Raw genomic sequence first — 23,755 nt, forward strand, 5'->3', positions numbered from 1 at the left:
ATTCCACTGAGATTTTGTTTCTTTTCTGGTCTTGTAGGTTCAGGGAATTTGACAAATTGCTTCCATCTCAAGTTTTAACTCTTCAAAATTTCATGAAGTTGAACTCATGCTCATATTCTTGGAACTTTTCCTCGGATTTGAATCATGAAATCTACTAATCCATTTATTTGGCTGTCAAAAAAGAATTTTTCAGTATTGGTTAAAGCATTTCCTAGGTTATGGTGATGCAGATAGTAACTATGGGAACAATTACTAGGCGCATGCCTTGCTCTATGTTTTAAGAAAAACCAGATGAGTAGATGATGTGTTTTGGCACCTGGTCTAGATCTACATATTATTGAACACTTTGTCCTTTGTTGTTAGTATGAATAATGTATGCTTTCAACTGATTTTATATATAAAATGCTTTTATCAAAGGATAATTCCCACTGCCCCCATAAACAGAATCTGATCTAATTGTTTGTCTGTTCCCTTTGATTGATGATTATGTGTTGTTCTTCATTAGTCACTTGTGAACCAAGTTGATAATTACTGAACTTAGATGTTTAGAATTTGGACTGGCAATGCTTTCTTCTAGTTTCTCATCCATTCTCCCTTCTGGTTGCCTCCTGTTAGATGTTTATACTTGTTCTGACCATACTCATTTAATTTTCTGAAGGTATATACATCAACTGAATAGTTTAACTATTGAAGCATTCGGTACAAAATGCAAGTTTATTTTCCAAAATTTAGCACAAAATAACTCTAAAAAGCTTCTCATTGATTTTTTTTTTTTTTTTTTTTTGCAAAAATTGAAATCATATGATTGTTTTCCCTATGCATTGCAAGGTTGCAAGCTCGTCATATAATTTAAAATAGATTTATATTTACGGATAGATTTATATTTACGGTTACAATCTACCATAATGGAGAAGTTCACACCTGCAAAAGAAAACTTTTAACATACTCCATATTAGAGTTGAGGATTAAATACATTGAAGTTTCTTCTTTATTTTGACTTTTTAAGACCTGGTTTTGATTGAATCATTGTTCGAACTAGATAAGGTGGTGATGCGTCCAAAATCTGCTTAGCCCTTAGATCAACTTGTGATGACCTGCAAAACGAAAGCGTCAGATGTGGCCCGACCGCTGGGGTCGGGAGTCCACCTCCGAAGGCTAAGTCAGTTGATGAACTTAATCACAAAAGGCTCTGTTAGACACAGAGCTAAGGAATGAAAAACTGGAAAAGTGATCTAGATCGTAAGCCTCTGATAGTTTACGTCTACCAGTGTGTATCTGGATCTGAGTCCCTTCTACCTCGTAGGTAAGTAAGGTTTATATAGAGTGTACCTTCGAATCTTCTTCGTTGGATGCATTTGAGCCTTCTTCGGATAGTCGTTGAATTCTAACAGTTAGATCCGTTGAGCGATAGACTTCTACTAGTTTGAACTAGTAGAGGACTCCTGAGATAACCTCACGGTTATTCAATGATTATCCCTCCAATAATGATAAGTGATAGCCACCAAGTTGTGTCTGCCATCATTAGGGTAATTAACCTAATCCATAAGTTGGATTAGGGCGTGCTTCTTGCCGATTTAGGTTTCTTCCTCAGCAAGCTATCTTTTGGACCCGGCTTGCTATGAAGCTAGTCGATTCCCTCCGCCTCGACCGGGGTCGAGGGTCAAACCGAGTACGAACCAGGTTCGATCATATTTCCTCCATATCAGGTGGTAATTTTATATTAATTGCTATACTTGTTATTTAATTTGGTTTTATTGTAATCATAGTATCTTTCAAAATGTATGATGTAACCCCTCTTTTAAGCTGCTTCTCCAAACATTTGTATTTGTAGCTTATAATCTTGTTCACAATTCATTTTTATTGTGTTCTCTCTCGTTCCTCTCTCTTTGTCTCTCTATACTAAAACATGGTCAAAAACCCGAGAAAGGAAAATAAAATAAAATAAAACTTATTTAACATTAATCAACTCTCAAAGCCAGCTCCACTTGTAGGGTTTCCAAACCAACACAAACAGCAACATGCATTTGCATGTGTGTTTCTAACTAGAAAATATATATATATATATATATATATACTAAATAATAAATTACACGAGCAAATGCACGTAGTGACAAAGGAAAAGATCTTTGAAAATATTATTTTAAAATTTGAATAGATAGATCTTTAGTAAAGTCTTTTAGTTATGTAATGTAATTTACTTCAAAAGAAAAAAAGTGATTTATCTTTATCTACTAATAATATTTTTTTTAGTGAACAAACAATTTGAAGTTCAAATATTACACATTTTACATAGTTCATTTTATTCTTTATTTAAAAATCTCTATTTTTTGGCGGAATAATTGGTAATTAAAGTAAATAATTAGTTAGATTCTTTTCTTTTCATTTTTGTGCTACTTTAAAATAAATAAACAAAATAAAAAGGAAAGAAAAAGAAGAAGAAAAAATGTTAAAACTAAGTTAACCAATGAAGTAGTTGGCTTCAACCCTTCTACTGACATTGAGGTGGCCAAGAGTAACACAAATGAAGAAAAAAGAAAAGTTGAATACAATATTAAAATGCTAATTTTATCAAGTTTCTTCTCCACATTTAAACAATAATATGAGCACACATACTTAAGAGAGAGAGAGAAAAAAGTAACTTTATTAAATATGGGAGAAATTTGAATACAATGGAATAAAAAATTAAACATCATAAAAACAATTAGTTTGGCCTTCAACAATGAGAAGCCATTTCTAGAACATTATAAAATTCTTCATCTTTCATGCCTTTTCTTTTTGTGTATGATAAACTTCACAATGGCCTACAAGGTATCAACAGATGTAAAGATTCATAGTCTTAGGATCGATATTTTTCTATTACTTGCAAGAAAATTATGTATTTGAGAATTTTTCGATCAACATTGGAAACATCTTTGATACAAAATTGTCTCAAATGAGCATTTTACACTGGCACCCCAAAATGGAGGCCTTAAAGCACTAACACCTGACACCCCACTTTATGTTTAAAAAGCACAAAGACCCCAAAATTAAATTTTCATTGGATATATTTGTCAAATTTATCATTGAAAATAGTTAAGTCACTGTTTATTTTAAAAAATATCCCTATAATAAACAGTATCTGAAAGATTTTGAATGACAAATTGGACAAATATATCCAATAAAAATCCAATTTTGAGGTCTTTGTGTTTTTTAAACATAAAATGAGGTGCTTTAAGGCCTCCATTTTGGGGTACCAGTGCAATTTGCTCTATTTAAAATTTTCAACTTGTTGGAGAATGTTCTTATAAAGGAATATGGATATATCTAATATAAAGAAACCTTTGCAAAGGCTAAAACCATGAGTTTAATATTTGTAAACTTATACTTTAAAGGTGTTATTATAGTCATTGTTTTATTCTTTGATGGAAAAAGAAAAAAAAAATTATGCTCAACAAGTACAATTTAGTGTCATATTACATTAGTCAAACACTTAATTAAAATCAAATTAGAGGTGAAAATGCACAAGTTAAACTATAATTTTAGAACAATACCCAAGTTGAGATCCTTAAAGTTCTTAGTCAGTTAATTAGAAAAAAACCCAAAAAGCAGAAGCTGCTTTAGGCTTCAAGAAAAGATAGAAAGTACAAAAATCAAACTCAAAATCCTTTGACCAAATTTCTCTAGGCTCACCTAGCATCTAAATAAGTTATCAATCTACATTTCTTTATAAATGTTTTAGCAACTTTTAAAACTTATACAGGTTGATTTTCTAGTAAAGACATAAAGACTTGTGAGTAGTTTTCATAGGGTAATTACTTTTCATCCAATCAACTAATCAACCTTGTGATTTGAGTTAGAAGTTTAATTTTTTTTTTCAAAATAAAAAAATAAAGGTTTAAATTTGAAGGATGCCATGATTCTTTCTCAAGTTTGCACAAAAAAAAATGATTATTTCTCAAGTATTTAGTATATGCAGACTAAATTAAAACTCTGAATTTATTCATACCTATATTTAGTCATCAAGATATGCCAAAATGAAACATTAAGAACCTTTATTTGATTCAGATGATAACCCAAACTATAATTAAATCAAAAGTTCCTTATATCCAAAGCTAAAAACCCATTTGACATTAAGAAGTTGTACGCATTTCATTCATAAAATGTCAATCAATATATTGTTTCTAAATTTTTACTTCTCTACAAATGAAGCAACAAAAGCAAATTAAACAAAAACATACAATTGTCCATGTCTTTCTCAATTATCACTTGAGGCCTCTAAATTTGTAAGCCTGCATTAGCAATCGGCTACAAAGGAATGCAATTTGACAGTTAAGAAGTTCAAAAATATTATATGCTGATGTCACCAAACAAGCAAGCTATAACACAAGAATGCTATGGTCATCTAATCATCAACAAGTCCAAATAATATCAAAATTCATCAGGAGATTAAACCATTAAAAAGATATTTAGAAACAAAGTACTATATAGTATTAGCATTAACCAAAAGAAGGTAACGTCACATGCCGATGTCATTAGCAGACCAAACAATAAAACAATAAGATATTCATCTAGTTAAATAACGTGATTTTTTTTTTTTTCAAATTTGGTTTCACAGTGATTAAATTGAGCATCTTCTCAATAGTCTAGAGAACAAATGAGTTAATCAAAGGTCTTTTAAAATAATTAAACTCAAAGCTACAGTTTCCAACATTTGAAAAGAAGGATTCACAATCAACCAAACAAATGTTCAAAGAATCATCAAATGAGCTTCATATAGCACATATAATCATCACCATGATAATCAATCAGATAGCATATCTATTACAGTTTATGTGGTTTGCTTCTAAACACTACACATATTAAAGGGAGGAGATAAAAAGGATGGCCGAGAGTAATGGAGAAACTAAGAGAAAATATTTGAGTTAAAGAAGATTGATTGAATTTTGATATTCTACTCAAATTGCAAATATTAGCAAAATCTGAAATAAAATATGGAAAAAATTTAAGAATAAAAACTTACTTAAAAGAAGTTCAAAATCCCATAATATCATATATATCACAATTATTAGCAAAATTGTAAAAAAAAAATAAAAATTGTTGTAAGAAGAAAAAAATAAAAATCTGAACTGTTTATTACTTTTATCTAATACCGTGAACAGAAAGAATTTGTAACTCCTCTATCCTTGAGGCTTCAATTGCATAAATAACTAACTAAAATAAAATCAAATGTCATCCGCATCACGTATATATGATCAAATACCAGAAGAAAATTACGAAAATTACAACAATCACTTACCAAGTTCGATAACCCTTTTTCTTTTAGGTTATATTTTCCCTCGCTGCTAATTATCAGTTCCAAGGTAAATGTTCTTGACCAAATGAAGCTCTTTGGCCACATCACTAATGTCCATTCGATCCCATAGTGATTCAGCTGAGCAAGCAACACCAATTCTAATTACCGAAATGAGACATTCTCGAACACTTCCCTTCATGCATTTTTGACTTTCGGTGATTTCAGCTATATTTTTTTCTGCCTCTTCATTATCTTTTTTCATTTGGAAAAGTGATGGATCAATGACAACCATCACATTATCATGCACATCCATATTAGCCCAGAAATGCAAATTAAAGTTGTCCTTAAACATTTCATCTGTAGGTCGTTTTTTGGTGAACATTTCTAACAACAAAATGCCATAATTGTAGACATCACCATGCGTCGATACATCAGCACCTGCACCATACTCTGCAATATACACATCTTCGGTAAATTCCTTTTGGAATTATCGAGAATATGAAAAAATCCTATCAGTTATTATTATAAGATAAGCATGGAACAGGAAGAGCTTATTTTCTTCTCTCTATTGAACTCAAAATGCGAAATTGAGAACAACCATGGATGAAAGTTCATAGGTTCTATATCGTTGGGGTGGAATAAAGGGCGGCAGCAAAGTCAAAGATAGCATCTTTCTATCATCACTTTTCAATTGTTTCAGACATTGAGTTTTTTGTCTCTTCTTTATGAAGAGACCAATTATACTTTAACATGTAACTAAAGTAATAATCATGCCTTAGGATTTGAAGTGAAATACATGAGAAAAATAATTGGAGTCATCTTATGAATTCACAAAAGAAGAGAAAAATGTGCATATTAGATAATAAAATGGATTATGTTACCTGGTGCAGTGTATCCAATAGATCCTTTTATTCTGATTGAGCTAGATTGATTTTGATATCTTGCTGTGGCTCTTGAAAGAATTTTTGATATACCAAAATCACCCAAATGTGCAGTCAAATCATCATCGAGAAGAATGTTGTTTGGCTTTAGATCACAATGAATAATTTGCATATAACAATGGTGGTGAAGATAATCCAATGCTGTGGCTACATCAATTGCAATATTCAGTCTTTGAAGGAGGTTTAAATGTCTTTGTTCATCACCCACTCCATTCACATGCGGATATAACCATTCCTCCAGATTTCCTTTAGGCATAAACTCATACACTAAAGCCATAAAATCGTTCCCTTCAAAATTTACACTTGAACAACTCGTCAAGATCTTGACAAGATTACGATGTCGTATATTTCGAAAGGGCTTCACACTCAGCCATGAAGCTCTTAGATGCACCCCTTTGTTCAACTTTGAATACCTTAACTGCAACAATTGTTTCTTCATGATTGGGAATACCTCTATTGAGAATGCCTTTATATACAGAACCAAAACTCCCTGCTCCAATCAAATTCCTTGATGAGAATCCATCAGTAGCTTTAAGAAGTTGAGCATAAGATAGCTTCCAATGATGATCCTCCACAAAAGGTATCATGGATTCTTTCCTATCTTTCCTTCTTTGATGAATAATGAAAAATAATACTGTACAAATGAAAGATAGAAAAGCCCCACAACCACATATGGTGATTATCAACTTGAAAACTTGTGACTTGCCATCTTCTTTAGACTTTTGGATATCGCATACTTGCAAATGAAGTTCTGGTATCCCACCACAAAGCTTACTATTTCCAAGGATAGAAAAGGCACTCAAGTTTCCAAAAATTCCTTCTGTTGGTACCTCACCCTCCAAATGATTAAATGACAAATTTAATTTGAGGAAAAACTTGAATGTTCCCAAATATTTTGGGATAAAACCAGAGAAGTTGTTTTGTAAAATGTCTAATTCTTCAAGACCTCTCAAAGAACTTAGTGAGAATGGTATAGACCCTTGAAGTAGATTTCTCCTCATATAAATGTATTGTAGGCTCACACAAGCACCAAGGGTGCTAGGGATTTTACCAGACAAGATGTTGTCTTGAACTTCTAAGATTTCAAGATTGATCAATGCACCCACTTCCGAAGGTAGAGAACCAAATATATGATTTTTGCCTAGGTATAATTCCACTAGTGTGAAAATATATAATATTTCTTTGGGGATGTTACCACTGAAATTATTTTCAGAGAGGCCCAACCATAACAAACTTTTGCATTCTCCAAGACTTGAAGGTATTTTCCCATTCAAATAATTATCATCTAAATGAAGATCATTTAACATTGTTAAATTTCCAAGAGAATAAGGGATTGGCCCTGTGAATCTATTCTCCGCTAAATAAAGTCCATTGAGCACTTGATATCTGTCAAATGAAGTTGGAATATTGCCTTCTAGCAAGTTTTCAGTTAAAGTCAAGAACTGTAAACTTGCAAGGTTCCCCCATCCCTACTGGAATTTCTCCATATATTTGGTTTTCTTGCATTATAAGCATTCTTAGTTGAGTTGACAAATTTGCTATGGAGTTGGGGAGCACACCACCAAATAGATTTTCATCAAGCCACAACTCTTCTAAAATAGTACAGTTGGTCAATGTGTTGATAAAACTCAAGTCACCACTCTCTCCATTTCCCAAATGATTGACGGCAAATGAAAGCTTACTTAGTTTTGAGAGGCCTCTGAAATCAATAGCCACCTTCCCAACAAGATTATTTTCAGAAATATCAAATAGTTGGAGTTCTGATAGATTGGAAATTGAAATTGGGAGAGGTCCATGAAATTGGTTGCCTGCAATTGAAAACCACAATAGATTGGGTAGAGTGTATCCTAGTGTTGGTGGAAGACTCCCATGAAGTCGGTTATCTCGAAGATGAACAACACGGAGTGAAGAGAGATTATATAGAGCAGGAGGTATTGTACCTAAAAACTTATTTCCACCAAACCCAAGCTTCATTAATCTTGCCATTTTGCCAAGGTCATCTGGAATACTTCCACTGAATCTGTTCTGACTTGCAGAAATGGTTACAAGGGATGAAATATTTGTAAAGGAAATTGGAAGCTGCCCGCTTAAATCATTGTAAGGGATTGCAAGGACTTGAAGCTTTGACAATGAGTCGAATTCTATCGGAATTTTTCCTACAATATTGTTGTGACCCAACCAGAGTTCCACAAGATTGGAACAACGTGATATGTTTGGTGGGATTTCTCCTTCGAAAGAATTATTATATAGATATAAATATTGAAGCCTTGATAGAAAGCTTATCTGGTGAGGGATCTCACCGTGTAAGCTGTTGTTTGGGACTGAAATCTTCCGAAGGAAGCTGAGGTTGCCTATTTCTGGTGCCATGGATCCTACCAATTCATAGGACGGTAACAACAACATTCTGACTCTATTTGGATGCCGACGACCACCACACGAAATGCCTCGCCACTTGCAGTAGGGGACAGAGTCATTCCAAGAGCTCAAAACATGAAAGGGATCATGGGTTATGCGAGCCTTGAAGGCCAGCAAGGCTAGCCGATCATCCGTTCCATTAAGCAATGAAGATGATGCTTGTTCCAAGCTCATGAAGCTGCTGCAGAAGAGAGTGAGTAACCCATCACTACTCAAATCGCAATTAAGAGTTGCAGGCAAATGATCCAACTGAAGGGAACTATTATATATTGGGTGAACGTAAGACGTGTTGTGTGGCTTATTTCTGACTGGTCCAGATTCAATTTAGAATTAATGGTTGAAATGGTTAGATTTTTCCTTGTTTTGTTTGGAAGGATGGTTGAGTAGAGTTATAGACTTGTAGTTATTAATTGGACTTTGTCTTGAGACACTTGTGCTCTTTAGTCATTACCGTGTGAGGTCGGTCAAGAGCAGAATCGAGATTCCATTTGGCCTCTAAATGTGATGCCTATATTTTCCATTGTAGCAATTCCGCTATGTAATTAAGATTAATTCAATCATTCAACTGTTGTAAATATGTTTAAAAATTATTAATGTTATTTTATATAAATATCTGTTTTAATCGTGTCTTTTATTGATGGTTTTATTTAGTCTCATATCGGGTTGAGAGGATCTGATTATATGGTTTATATATAGTAAGGTCACATGTATTATTAATTTGGGCGACACGAACCGAGCCTGAATCCTATTGTAACCCTAACTTTCAGCCCGCTGGGGGAATATGACTTTCCTGCAGGGAGGTCAGCTGGATAGGTACCTTCTTGAAAGGAGTTGAGCTGAAAGGTACCCACACAAAGAGAGCTGACCTTACCCTTTCACCCACAGCCATTGGGGCTCTATATAAACTCATTTTCATGTTCATTATATATACTGAAGTTCCTCCTCCTCTTTCTTTCTCTCTCTCCCTGTTATTGTTTTGTCAATTACCTCATACACCTTAAGTAACTTTTCTGGGGTGCAACCTTAAAGGTTAGACTGATTTTGGGATGAAGACACTGTAGAATCCATATTACACAAATCGGGGTGTCTAAATACCTTAACGAAATTATATTTGATACGATTCAGCTCTCAAGAAGAATTGTAAGATCAAGTGTATTTGTAGATTCCTCAACAACGTTTCAACAAGAACCCTAGCTTATATCATTATATCTTGCGACAGACTAGTCTGTGATAGATAAAGAGTAGTTCACTATAAAGAGAGGTGGGCCTTACCACCGCACCTTATTCAAATTAAACACTCTAGCCTTGGATGCTGCCATAATTGAGTTCTTCACTATTGGAATGTGGTATACAGTTAAGAAATGTTAGAATAATTGGCTGGTTTTGGCAGAGGAGAAATTAAAAAATTTGTGGATTCCTAATGTAAAATTAGTAAATTAAGTTGAATGCATTAGTAAATCAATTTAAATGAAACCAAAACCTCAATTCTTTCACACCCGTTTGTGCAATGGTAAAATTGAAGATGTATCAAAACGTGGTTCCTTGAAATTTCAATTTGTATTTTCTTTTATTATTATCTCCACATTTGGAAAACTAGTTTTGACTCTAGCCCAAATCATCAAAATAAAGTCAACTTTTTAGAAAATCTAGTCATCTCATTGGCTCTTTTTTGCTGTTCAATGATTTACACTGAAAAAAAAAATCATATTAATAGGTGATTTTCTTTGTGTTGTTAATTTTTTTTTAGCCTAAAGTTTTCATTTTTTCGAAATATATATACATATAGCAAATTGGAGTCACACACCAAGACAATAAACGATATTCATTGACACTCCATTTTAATTTCCATAAACACATGTCCCTTTGTCTGTTAAACCTATTAGTACTAGAGACAAAGACCATTATACATTTCTAAAGGGTTGAGGACTAAAATGAATAAATTAGTATATCCTTGAGGAGAAAGGATGGTTTACAAAAAAAAAAAGAATTTTTAAATGTGGGTCTCTTTAATGGATCATAAACTAATGTTGGGTTCCCTTAGTACAATATATTACATGTGGGTTTCAATCAGACTAACACCGTCAGCCACAATTAAGTATATTCAAATTTCAAACATGGAGGAACGAAAGTGTTCCTCAGGTTATTTGATCCATTGTGTTAGTGTATGATTTTAAAAAGAAATAATAGGTCATTGTAATTATATGGTTATATATATATATTATATATATATTATATATATATATATATATATATATATATATATATATATATATATATATATAATATATATATATATATATATATCCAAAGAAAGAAAAAATAATAATAATACAATATATTAAATAACCTCAAAGGCATTTTGGTCCCTCCACGTTTGAGATTTGAATATACTTAACGACGGCTAATGGTGTTGGTCTGATTGGGACCTACATGTAATATATTGCACTAAAGAGGCCCAACATTAGTTTGTAATCTACTAACGAGACTCACACGTAAATAAAAAGGTGTTAAAGGAAGTAAACTTATATCGAGATTTGAAAAATGAAATAAGGATTATAGCGATTGATTACCTGAATTGATGAAAGAGGGGTATGTTCGAATTATATAAAGATGTAATTATTATATTAGTTTTAAAAAAAAAAATCATTTTCATTTATTTTAGGGATAATTACTATTATTCTCCTATATTATATACCTTATTTACTAAAAGAACCCTGCTCTTTATAAAGTTACTGTTGCCCCCACAGTTCTAACGATGTTAAAAGACTGTTGCGGTTGGATGTTTAACGTCTATTTTGCCCTTCTAGAATTTCTAAAGCCAAAAGATAATATCATCCTCAATTAGAAAAAACATATGAAATATCATTTTTTATTTTTTTGTTACAAAACGGGGTCAAAAGACCCAAAAAAACAAAACAAATCAAACTAGAGCACAACTCTTGAGACAATCCTCTCTAAGGATGTCTGTCATTTTCTGCGGGGGATCATTGAAAAAGACCAGATCATCTCTTCCAATTAGCCGCCTCATAGACAACCAATCAGCAGCCTTGTTATTTTGACGTCTCACATGACTAAATCTAACACGGCCTCGAGAAGCATATAGGCTTGAGACAATCTAACCTTGCTCGTTAACTTCTGGGTCCAATAACCTTATGGCCTTCAGCGAGTCTGATTCTATTTGGAGTGGCCATGCTCCCATATCCAACGCTACATTTACCCCTTCTTTGATTGTGCACATTTCCGCCTATACTACATGGCATAGAGGAATCTTGATAGCAAATCCTCCTCTGAACAGGCCTTTTTGATCCCGGATCACCCCAGCTACTTGAGCGTAGCATTCCTTCACTTTCACAGCAGCATCCGTGTTGCACTTAAACCATCCTCTTCTAGGGCATGTCCACCCTAAAACTTCTTACTCTTTACTTGGATCAAGAACAGGGCTTTGCCATGTTGTCCAAGCTTCCTTATTGGCTCGATAAAATTTCTCGATAATGATCACACCATTCCCTGGTCTGGAAAAATCTACCTCATGGATATCTCGATTTCGTCATCCCCAAAGAAATTGTAAGGTACACACAAATCGTTCAGGCCAATCGTTGCTCCATTTGATAACAAACCCACAGATATTGATATAGATCCATTCCTGCTTTTCGCACCTAAAAACCATATTTGATATCGTGGTTTAACCATACCTTTCCAAATGCTTCTTGCAAAACAACAATCCCTAAATACATGTAATATATCTTCCACTTCTGTTATGCAAAGATTGCATTTATCATTATCTTGAAGATGCAAGTGGCGCTTTCTAAAAATAATACTAAATAAATTAGTAAATATATAAAAACTAAAAAAAAAGGAGTTATCATTTTTTTTTTATTACCATATATTTTGAATTGGTTTTGGGTTTTCCGTAGGGAGAGAAAGAAGTTGGGATGAGGGCTGTTGAGAGGAACCTAAAGAAAAATGTTGTTTTTTTTTTTCGGGTAAAAGAAGAAGATGAGTTTTTTCTTTTTCTTTTATGTCTTTATCAAATTGATAAGAAAATCACTTAATTAGGATTAATTTTTTCCTAATTATTGTATTTAGTAATGAAATTTAATATAAAATATAAATAAGTAATATAAAACCTTAGGGTTATTTTGATTTTTTTTAATAGATAAAAAGATGTTACATTATCACTTAATTAACAGAATTCAACACCAACGGGGGTTGGTTCAAATGGTAAGCAGCTTGGTCCGCTTAAGCAAAGTTCCGGTATCGAAATCCTGTGGATGCAAAAAATCCTCATTGGGAGACTCACCCACCATAGTCAGGTGTGCGACCCATCTTGTGTCCAACACCGGATTAGTTAGGGCAAAGCCTTGAAAACCGGGATTGGCAAACCCAAAAAAAAAAATAGAGTTCAACAGGAAGGACATCAATAATTAGAAGCAAAATCCAAGATTGAATTAATTTTTGAAATTTGGTTTCCAATGAACAAACCCAAGTCCAAAATGTATTTGGTTTAGTTGCTTGAACCAGAGCCAAAGGGAAAAGAAGACCAATTTATTGAGTAAACTACGAATTTTGATTTAATTTTCATGAACTCTTCTTCGTCCTCTACTATTTTTTCTTGTTCTGAAATGGCTGATGACTATAAGAAAGAACTCCCTCTTGTTAATGGAGAAGGGATTTTTTTGTATTATTTTCATTATTATTTTTTTAACAATTTTTCATTTTGACATACCAAACTTATTTTTCATTCCATAACTTATTCTCGACAAATGTCACCAAACAGTTATTCATTCTTGACCAATAATGAGTTCTTGTACTTATTTTTTTCAAATAGGTATAATAGTTATTCCTAATAAATGTATCATTGCCAACGCAAAGCTGCTCTAGTGGTGAAATCAACACCTCTTAATGAAGAGATCATGAGTTTTACTCTTGCTAAGGCATATTAATATCCTCATCCCCATATTAATAAAAAGAAAAAGAAGCCCATTTGTACAAAAAAATAATAATAACGGTACACTTAATGGTTAATATAAATTGTTTCAATTAAAAAAGGTAATTTTCATCTGGACCCCTGAGGTTTGGTCCATGTCACTTTAGTCCAATTTAAGATTCCTTTTGCATATGGTTCCCCTGTGGTTTTAAAAAATGATTAAATAAGATAAAAAAATGATTAAATAAAGACAAACTTAATAGAAACTATTAGTTTAATAAACTTTGTAACCAAAATACCCTTGTGTCCTTTGAATTTTGTATTAATATTTTAATTATAATCTATTAAAATAGATATTAAAATAAATAAATGAAAAATCTTACCAAACTATTTTCCCCCATAAAACAGCAAAGTTTGAAATGAGAGAAATGGAGATCGAGTCCCTGGTTCAGAGAGAGACTCTGCGTTAGGATATTTGAGAATCTTCTGTGATATTGCTTGGGCAATCTGGTCTTCGTTCCGAATCACTTTGCTCTTATTGTGCGAAGGTTGGGTTGCGAGTGTTTTTAAGGAAGTAAAGAAGGTGGGTAGCAGATAACCATTAATTTCTCTGACAATGGTCGCCCAAGCAGGGAAGAGAAGGAAGAGCGCATAAGCAAAGAAGGGGAAGATGGAGAATCCGGATCTTCTCCCCGTCGGGGGAGCACAAAAACCAGTGGGTCCCACTGGTGAAAAAAAACTTTTTTTTTATTTTTTTCCAAAAAGTGTTTTTCATCCTGGGCCCCACTGATGTTTGTGCTCCCCCCGCCCGGACCGAAGATGGAGGTTGAGGGAGTTCAGAGTCTCACGATGAAGAGAAACAACGGGAAACTTTCGGCGACCCCGCGACGGAGGTTTCGACATCATCGTCGAAAGGCCGAAACTTTAAAAGAGAAATGAAGAATTGCTCGCCGGCATGTTTGTGCTCCCTGTCGGGGTTGCTGACCCGGACTCGAAGATGGAGGTTGAGGGAGTTCATGAGTTCTACACGATGAAGAGAAACAACGAAAGAGAAACTTTCGTAGTTGCAGAACCCTTTACGTCGACGGAGGTTTCGACATCATCACTCTGTTCAGAAAAGTGATACACAGAAACTTTAAAAAGAGAAATGAAGAATTGCTCGCCGGCAGGAGCCTCTATTGAAGAATAGTTTATTAAACTAAGATTGTATTCCATCATTCCGTTTGTGGGTTGATTCTTAGAAATCTTAAATGATTAAAAAATTAGGTCATTGCAGGAGATATATGCTTTGAATTCTACCTAAAATTTATTAAACTTTCATAAGGTATTTTCATCACAAAATTTATTAAACTAACAGTTTCTGATAAACTTGTCCTTATTTAATCATTTTTTAAAACTACAGGGGAGCCATATGCAAAAAGAAACTTAAATTGGACTAAAACTCTAAAAGTGATACGGACCAAACCTCAAGGGGTCCAGATGAAAATTACCCTTAAAAAATAAAACTTGTCCACGTTTGGTTTAGAAAACATGCAATGTTAAGTTTATATTCCTTGGTCCCGGCGGGGCTCGAACCCGCGACCTTCGGCTCATAAGACCAACGCTCTAACCAACTGAGCTACGGGACCATATGAATGATATAAAATTCTAAGAGAAACCATTCAACAAGGTTAGTTTGATTAAAACTCTAATGTTGAGCCACAGACCAAACTAGAATAAGTTAGACATTAAACCCAAACCATAAAACCACAAAAATAGTAAAACAATGCATCTAATGAAAAAAATTCACAACATGATGAGATCTAGTAAACCATGGTGAAACACACAAACCTGACAAGCTTTGATCCACCCAAACTGTTCATGCTCAAGAGGCTTTTGAGCAATCAGAGTTGAACTTGCATGGAATTCAATTGTATATATCTTAGTTCATTCCATTTTTGAGTCATCATCAAAGAAAATTTTCCTTCTATCTAAGATTGAGAAGCATCCCAGTTTGTTGTTTATGATAAAACTTCAAAAGGAATGAATTTTATTGGGAGATTCGAATAATCAAGAAATAATGGTTTTGGAGATTGTGAATGATAACAAGTATCAGGATGGATGAAATGTTGAAGGAGATCAGGGCCAGCTGCATTAATTAAGGAAGTGCCAAGGTTTAGACAAAGCATCGGAACTGAGTATGGAATGATGAAAGTAAAAGCTACAAAATTAAGCTTAAGCTGATTCGAGTCTGCAGAGATATCTTCCTGAAGCTGGTTTGCATGCTTATCTTCAAACCAGAAAAATTGCAGGAAATAATTTTGCTTCTTTAGTCTCCAAGGGGTTGTGCTATCTCAAGTTTTAAAGAACCACCTCAAACTAAGCGGTCTTCGAGAAGCTTAAATTCTATAAGAAAAAGGTGAATCCGGTGTTGAAGGCTTCTCTTCATTTCTCTTGTGTGAATAGATTTTATTGTATGTATTAATTAATTTTGGTGTGCGGTCTCTTCTTGTCATTTTAAATGCAATTGGGATAATTTGTTGCATCGATCTAAGTCAATTCCATTCAAAGGTGCAGATGGAGCCTTGCAATATGGGGAATGTGAGAGGCGACATTAGGGTTGCATCAAAATGATCGTGTCACATGTGGATACATGTCTTGTTTGGAATAGAACCAATTTATATCTCATAAGAGGTGTATCAAAGGTTTTTAGCTTTTATTTTTTTGGAACTAAGGTTTGTTCGAGTCAGCTTATTGTGTCTTGATTACTTTGCACGGTAGTTGTTATATATAATTTGTTTAAATATAAGGTAAGGTTTCAGCATGGTTCTTAGCGGATTAAGTTGGGATCATGGTCCGAAATGTCGCCGGGTGTCGCCGTGTTGGTGCCCGGCGACACCAGCGATATAGGCGATATTTCGATCGGTTTTTTGAGAAAAACTCAAACAAAATCGATGATGAGATCTGCAGTGGGGGAGAGTCCAAGAGCGTTGGAGAGATAGATCTGCTGGGACAGTGGGAGAGACCGAGAGAGATGAGAGATCAGAGAAAAGAAAGCGGGAGAGAGTCGTGACTCGTGAGAGTGTCCAAAGAGAGATCTATAATGGGAGAGACCGAGAGAGACCGAGATAAACCAGTCATCAGAGATCGCAGGGATGAGAGGTCCATCTGCCATGGTTTCCGGCAGCTTCCGTTCCGCAGAGAAAGAGAAAGGAAAGAAATACTGAAATATTTAAATGAGAGAGAATAGTTAATGCGAGAAAGCCATAAAGGAATTTTAAATGAGATAAAGGAAATAAATAAAAGAGATCCCAGATTCCCAGGTCGCATAAATATTTTAATAAGGAGAGAGAGTAGTTAATGTGAAATTTTAAAATTTTAAAATCTCTCGATATTTTCAAAATTTATTGCAATATATCGAACTTTTAACAATATATCGCGATATTTTGACAATTTATCGTCGATATTTTGAAAAATCAATGTCGCTGGGAGGTGTCGTGTCGGCGATAGGAACCATGGTTGGGATTGGTTTCAATTGCTGCTGCTGACAATGTGACTCATTTAAAATAAAATTGTTTAAATTTTACAAACATTCCGTTGTAGTCTAGTTGGTTAGGATACTCGGCTCTCACCCGAGAGACCCGGGTTCAAGTCCCGGCAACGGAAATTAATTTTGGTAATCTTTTGGCCTGTATTGATATTATTTATGGGATTTTTTTTTGAAGCTAAGGTTCATCCAGGCCAGCTTGCGCGAACCTTGATTACATCCTCGGGGGGGGGGGAGACATTGTTTGCAAAGGTCGAACCCATGACCTCTCTACTGAGAACCATGGATCTCTACCACTTTACCAACCATGTATTGGCCATGTGTAATTTATAAAGAAGCAAGACATTTAACATAACTTCTAACCCTTTTACACTCAGGAATGAAAATGGATGACCATTTGATCCCAACTATTGCCAAATAAGCCAAAACTATCAAACAATTGGAAAAATGCTAATTAAAGTTCAAACCCTAGACCACAACATGGATTTTTTGAACAACAACATCAACGCGGCAAGGGGTGGGGAGAACCCACCAACCACACAGGGGAAGAGGGCCAAACCTCCCGGCCCGCGAAAGGGCCTCCCGGCAGAGGCAATCCATAGAACCCTAGGATAAAGGCAGGGATACAATGTGTAAAGTTATCCATTAAATAATGGATATCTTGGATCAGTGGGTCCACTACCACCACAACATGGTATTTGAACAATGAGGAAAAGCTCATTAGATTTCACGTTTAAAATGCTAATAAAAAATCTAATTATTTGCAACAATAATTGACTAGGCACTAGGCAGGTTTCTTTGAAGACAAGAATTAAACGAATTAGAAACAAATAGAAATATCAATTGGAGCCTAATTTTAGTCATTAATTAGAAACCATGAACTGTAGCAATTAGGGTTCTCTCAACAGAAGTTAAATATGATTGATCTACTTCTTGATTGAGATCAATTTGGTATTTAAGTATATGCAACACAAGGAATGTAAAGCCCATGAATATTCTCCATGATTTTCTTTATTTGGGATCAAAAGGCCTCTTATAGCTGCAAAGGAAATCTTAGAATGTAAATGGGAAGGAACAGCTTGTTATGGATATTTTATAATAGACGTAACTAGGTCGACCATAGAGGAACCAAACCGATCAAACCTTGGTCGGACCACAAATAAAACAAAGACACTAAGCAAGGTGAACAATTTGAATCATATCCAACCTCCTTAAAGATTGGGATAAAGATTCCGATTAAGTCAGGTTACTCTTAGAATCCAGATCGGACTCGACAACTCGACAATACAATCCAAGTAATACTATCTTGGAGGATAAGATTCCTCTCCCCAGGAAGCTAGCAACAATTACAGAGTTCTATTCGAACTCCATTACTGCACAGTTAAGGTAATGGAGTTCACTGATTAAGGTAATCTCTCCTAAGATCTATAAATACTCACATATTCGTCATTATCAGGGAGGCACTCTTGAGTTATTGAATACATTGAGAGATTGAGCTTGCTTCCTTTGTTCGTCTGAACTAACTTGTTTGTCGGAGACAAAACTCGACCACATTTGAATATGAAATAAACAATATTCTAAGTTTCCAAATTCAAACAATGAGAAAATGGATACGGAATAGTACTATTTTAAAAGTTTGTACTTAATTACTAAAATTGAATCTTCAACTTGGAAGAAATTAATATTACTACTGCAAATCATAGATAGATTTCACAGAGTCTTGATGGCAATGATCAAGATTTATGGTCCCCTACCCTCATAATTCATAGCCACTCTACTACTTAGTCAACCATATTAAATTAATTACAAAGGTACTAAATAACAATCAACCATGTGAACTTATGGGCAGAAAAGATTTCCTAAAAGGTTTCCCAGTATTCTTGTTGGTTTGAACACCACCATTTATGACTGACTGGACTCTGAGACCAGTTTCAGATGTTGAAGGAAGCATGGAAGTACTAGACTGCTGGGGAGGAAGAGGAGAAGGAGGAGAAGGAAAGGCCGGGTGAGAAGGATAATTAGAAAAGCAATTCAAAGGACAAACAAAGCATCTTCAGTTATAGAGTGCAAAAGAGTGCAAAAATATCAATTAGCTGAAACAAGTATAAAATTGCATCTCCCTAACTAATACCAACTATACTAGTATGCTTACTACAAATAGTCAATCATATAGTATAGTAACTATTTTGTATGAAAATCAGTAAGAGGAAATCTCAATAGAACATTTTATTAACTGTCTTCCACATTTTCTTTTCAACACATCTTTTCTAACTTTATACAAGCAAAAAGTCCAATTCTCTTTAGAGTTGTATGGTATTACAGGATCTTCCATTTGGAATTTCAGGTTTTAATTTCAAAATCTATGATATTATTATCTATTTTTTTTAATTTGTTGAGGTGTGCGGAAAGGAAGACTGGTGGCAGTGATGCTCAAACACATTGATGTCTAAGCTAAACTATTTTTCAAAGATTACCACAATTAAATTAATCCTCATCCCAACCACATGGATCTGATACACTAAACTCTATCCAATATGACATCGTCTGTCAGCACCTCTCATCAGGATACATCCAAATAAGCCCTATTTTCTTCTAGTTTCTCTTATCAGATAAGATCTCAAATAACTTGCAATCGAACTTGAATGTGTTCATTCCGAGGTGTACAGTGTTGGAATAAAAGATCTACAGAGAATGAAAGATTTTACCCAAAAGAAGAAGAAGAAAAAAAAAAGGAATGAGATAGAAAGGAATAAAAAATCTACAGAGACGAACTAGGTCCTAACTGGTTCCCATCGTCTCTATTAGATTTGTATATAAAGAACGAAGCAGCTCTAATATTTCTACAAACAAGGAAACAATAAAGGAGAAGGTTTGCAAGCTTAGGTTCGATAGTCTCACCGCCTCGAGTACAAGATGCTGAAGAGAAGCTTCTGGGACTAGGGTTTGGAGGAGCTTCTGGCTCGATGGTGAAGCTTCAATGGTCTCACCTTTTCGACTTCACGATGTTGAAGAAGAGTCTCGAAAAGAGTCTGCGACAAGGGCTTGGAGGAGGTTCGAGTCAATGCTCACCGTCTCCAGTTCACGATCTTGAGGTGATTCTTACACAATCATCTCCATTTATACCGTAAACCCAAAATGCTGATTCTGTTTGGAAACCACCTCAATAGGTGGCTTCCACCGAATCCGAATTTTACACAAAAACCTGGAACCGTCCGATTCTCATGAATCACGTGGATTCGGAATCATTTGCAACCAAACGAATTTTTGAATCATGATTTCCTGAAACTGATTACAGGGAATTGCGAAACTAAATGCCATGTATAAAATTAGTAAATTAAATTGAGTGCATTTTAGTAAATCAATTTAAATGAAACCAAAACCTAATTTTTTCACACCCGTTTGTGCAATGGTGAAATTGAATATGTATCAATACGTGGTTCCTTTGAAATTTCATTTATATTTTCTTTTATTATTTTCTCCACAGCTGGAAAACTAGTTTTGACTGTAGCCCAAATCGTCAAAATAAAGTCAACATTTTAGAAATCCTAGTCATTTTCGCTGTGACTTGTATGCTATGCATTTAATGTGCAGCATATGCAGCGAACAGTCGAGATCGAATTCTCGGTCGAGATTTCGATCTCGACCATTGACTTCACCGTGCTGCGCATTTACTGAAGCACAACCCGTCATTTCATTGGCTCTTTTTTTCTGTTCAATAATATAAACTGAAGAAAAAAAAACATATTAATAGGTGATTTTCTTAGTGTTGTTAATTTCTTTTTGGCCTACTCTTTTCATTTTTTCGAAACATATATACATATAGCAAAATTAGAGTCTATCATGGATATAGGTAAGTGTAATTGAAGAGGGTGGGACTCTAGAGTTTGTAACCGACTATATCACGTAATGATGAAGAGTATCCAGAAGGGGACTCTAGAGTTTGTAATCCAAGAGGACTCTAACTTTGTAATGCGGTCTCTCTGAAGACCATAATATAATGGGATTCAACCAATGGGAAAATGGAGAACAAGTTTAATCTCTTCCCTAAATCTTCTCTCTCTCGGTCTCTCTCTCGGTCTCTCTCCCTCTCGCTCTCTCTCAGTCTCTCTCTCGATTTCTCTAAGTTTACGTCCTCACCAGATCCGAGTTCCCTCAATTCAACATTGGATCTAACAGAGTCATACACCAAAACAATAAACGATATTCATTGACACTCCATTTTAAGTTCCATAAACACATGTCCCTTTGTCTGTTAAACCTATTAGTACTAGAGACAAAGACCATTATACCTTTCTAAAGGGTTGAGGACTAAAGATGAATAGATCAGTATATCTTTGAGGAAAAATGATGGTTTATCCACAAAAAAAAAAAAAGTTTGTAGATATGATCCCTTTAATGAATCATAAACTAATGTTGGGTTCCCTTAGTACAATATATTACACGTGAGTTTCAATCAAACTAACACCGTCAACCGCAATTAATTATATTCAAATTTCAAATATGGAGGGACCAAAGTATCCCTTAGGGCCATATATTAACACAATGTATCAAATAACTTGAGGAGTGTTTTGGTCCCTCCATGTTTGAGATTTGAATACACTTAAAGGCGGCTAACGGTGTTGGTTTAATTGGGACCTACATGTAATATATTGTACTAAAGGGGCCCAACATTAGTTTGTAAAAAACTCAAGGGAAGTAAACTTATATCGAGATTTGAAAAATGAAATCAAGATTATAGCGATTGATTACATGAATTGATGAAAGAGGGGTATGTTCGACTTATATAAAAATGTAATTATTTTATTAACTTAAAAAAAAATTTCATTTATTTTAGGGATAATTACTATTTCTCCCCTATATTATACACCTTATTTACTAAAAGAACCCTTCTCTTTATAAAGTTATTGTTGCCCCCACAGTTCTAACGATGTTAAAAAACCGTTGCGGTTGGGTTGGATGTTTAACGTCTATTTTGCCCTTCTAGAATTCTGAAGCCCAAAGATAATATCATCCTCAGTTAGAAAAAACATATGAAATATCAATTTTACTCCTCTATTCTTATCATTTGGATTTCAAATTAAAAATTATAAAATTTATAACATCAAATTAAAAAATAAATAAATAAATACCTATGGGTAGTAGGAACTTCCCAAAATTTATATGTCAAATTAGAAAGTAAATAATAAAAACTAAAAAATAATACTAAATAAATTAGTAAATATATAAAAACTAAAAAACAGGAGTTATCATTTTTTTTTATTACCATATATTTTGAATTGGTTTTGGGTTTTCCGTAGGGAGAGAAAGAAGTTGGGATGAGGGCTGGTGAGAGAACCTGAAGAAAAATGTTGTTTTTTTTTTCCGGGTAAAAGAAGAAAATGAGTTTTTTCTTTTTCTTTTATCTCTTTATCAAATTGATAAGAAAATCACTTAATTAGGATTAATTTTTTCCTAATTATTGTATTTAGTAATGAAATTTAATATTAAATATAAATAAATAATATAAAATTTTTAGATTATTTTGAATTTTTTTAATAGATAAAAAGATGTCACATTATCACTTAATTAACAGAGTTCAACAAGAAGGGCATCGATAATAAATCCAAGATTGAATTAATAATTTATGCCTTTTTTTTTTTAGATTGTCTATATTCTACTACTGATTTTCATTATGGTTGACAACCCAAAAAAAAAAAAAATGGCAATGAGTCATCAGGAAGGACATCAATAATTAGAAGCAAAATCCAAAATTGAATTAATAATTTATGCATTTTTTTTTAGATTGTCTATATTCTACTACTGATTTTCATTATGGTTACAATGGCTCCAATCTTACTTCCCAAATATCTGCATTTCATGTCTCCAACTATTTTGAAATTGTCCAATCTAATTCTTAATTTTTTGAAACTTGGTTTCCAATGAACAAACCCAGGTCCAAAATGTATTTGGTTTAGTTGCTTGAACCAGAGCTAAAGGGAAAAGAAGACCAATTCATTGAGTAAACCACGAATTCTGATTTAATTTTTATGAACTCTTCTTCATCCTCTACTATTTTTTCTTGTTCTCCTTCAACAACGTTGGAAATGGCTGATGACTATAGGAAAGAACTCTCTCTTGTTAATGAAGAGGGGATTTTTTTTGTATTAATTTTCATTATCATTTTCTAACAATTTATCATTTTGATATACCAAACTTATTTTTCATTCCATAATTTATTCTCGACAAATGTCACCAAACCATTATTCATTCTTGACCAATAATGAATTCTTGTACTTATTTCTTTTAAATAGGTATAATAGTTATTCCTAATAAATGTGCACTTGCCAACACAGAGCTGTTCTAGTAGTGAAACCAACACCTCTTAATGAAGAGGTCGTGGGTTTGACTCTTGATAAAGCATATTAACATCATCATCCCCATATTAATAAAAACAAAAAGAAGCCCCTTTGTACGAAAAAATAATAATAATAAAAGTACACTCAATGGTTAATATAAATTGTTTCAATTAAAAAGATAAAACTTATCCACGTTTGGTTTAGAAAATATGCAATGTAAAAATAAACTGGTATAGTTTATTTTAGGCCTGTTTGGTTATGTGAATCTAGAGATTTGAAATCTCTGGATTCACAACTGGAAGATTTTTACCCGTTTGGTTGTTGTGCATGAAAACATTT

General features: G+C 33.9%; 1 protein-coding gene and 2 non-coding genes across 3 annotated transcripts; 1 reads left to right on the forward strand and 2 right to left on the reverse strand.

Annotated features, from left to right (window-relative positions):
* Positions 1-5,017: 5,017 nt before the first annotated feature.
* LOC149006541 (uncharacterized) lies at positions 5,018-8,827 on the reverse strand. The gene is given in 4 exon segments (XM_089167451.1): positions 5,018-5,722; positions 6,154-6,565; positions 6,567-7,676; positions 7,678-8,827. Coding segments are annotated over 4 exon segments (3,048 nt in total). The 5' UTR covers positions 8,803-8,827; the 3' UTR covers positions 5,018-5,321.
* A 6,282-nt stretch (positions 8,828-15,109) lies between these two features.
* On the reverse strand, positions 15,110-15,183 carry TRNAI-UAU (transfer RNA isoleucine (anticodon UAU)). The gene has a single exon. It is a non-coding gene; the product is annotated as a tRNA-Ile (tRNA).
* A 1,944-nt stretch (positions 15,184-17,127) lies between these two features.
* On the forward strand, positions 17,128-17,200 carry TRNAE-CUC (transfer RNA glutamic acid (anticodon CUC)). Its single transcript has one exon. It is a non-coding gene; the product is annotated as a tRNA-Glu (tRNA).
* The last annotated feature ends 6,555 nt before the right edge of the window (positions 17,201-23,755 follow it).

The sequence above is a fragment of the Hakea prostrata genome, chromosome 8 (genome assembly GCF_041222555.1).
Source record: "Hakea prostrata isolate BN-2017 chromosome 8, UWA_Hpros_2, whole genome shotgun sequence".
In the NCBI taxonomy this organism is placed as follows: Eukaryota; Viridiplantae; Streptophyta; class Magnoliopsida; order Proteales; family Proteaceae; genus Hakea; species Hakea prostrata.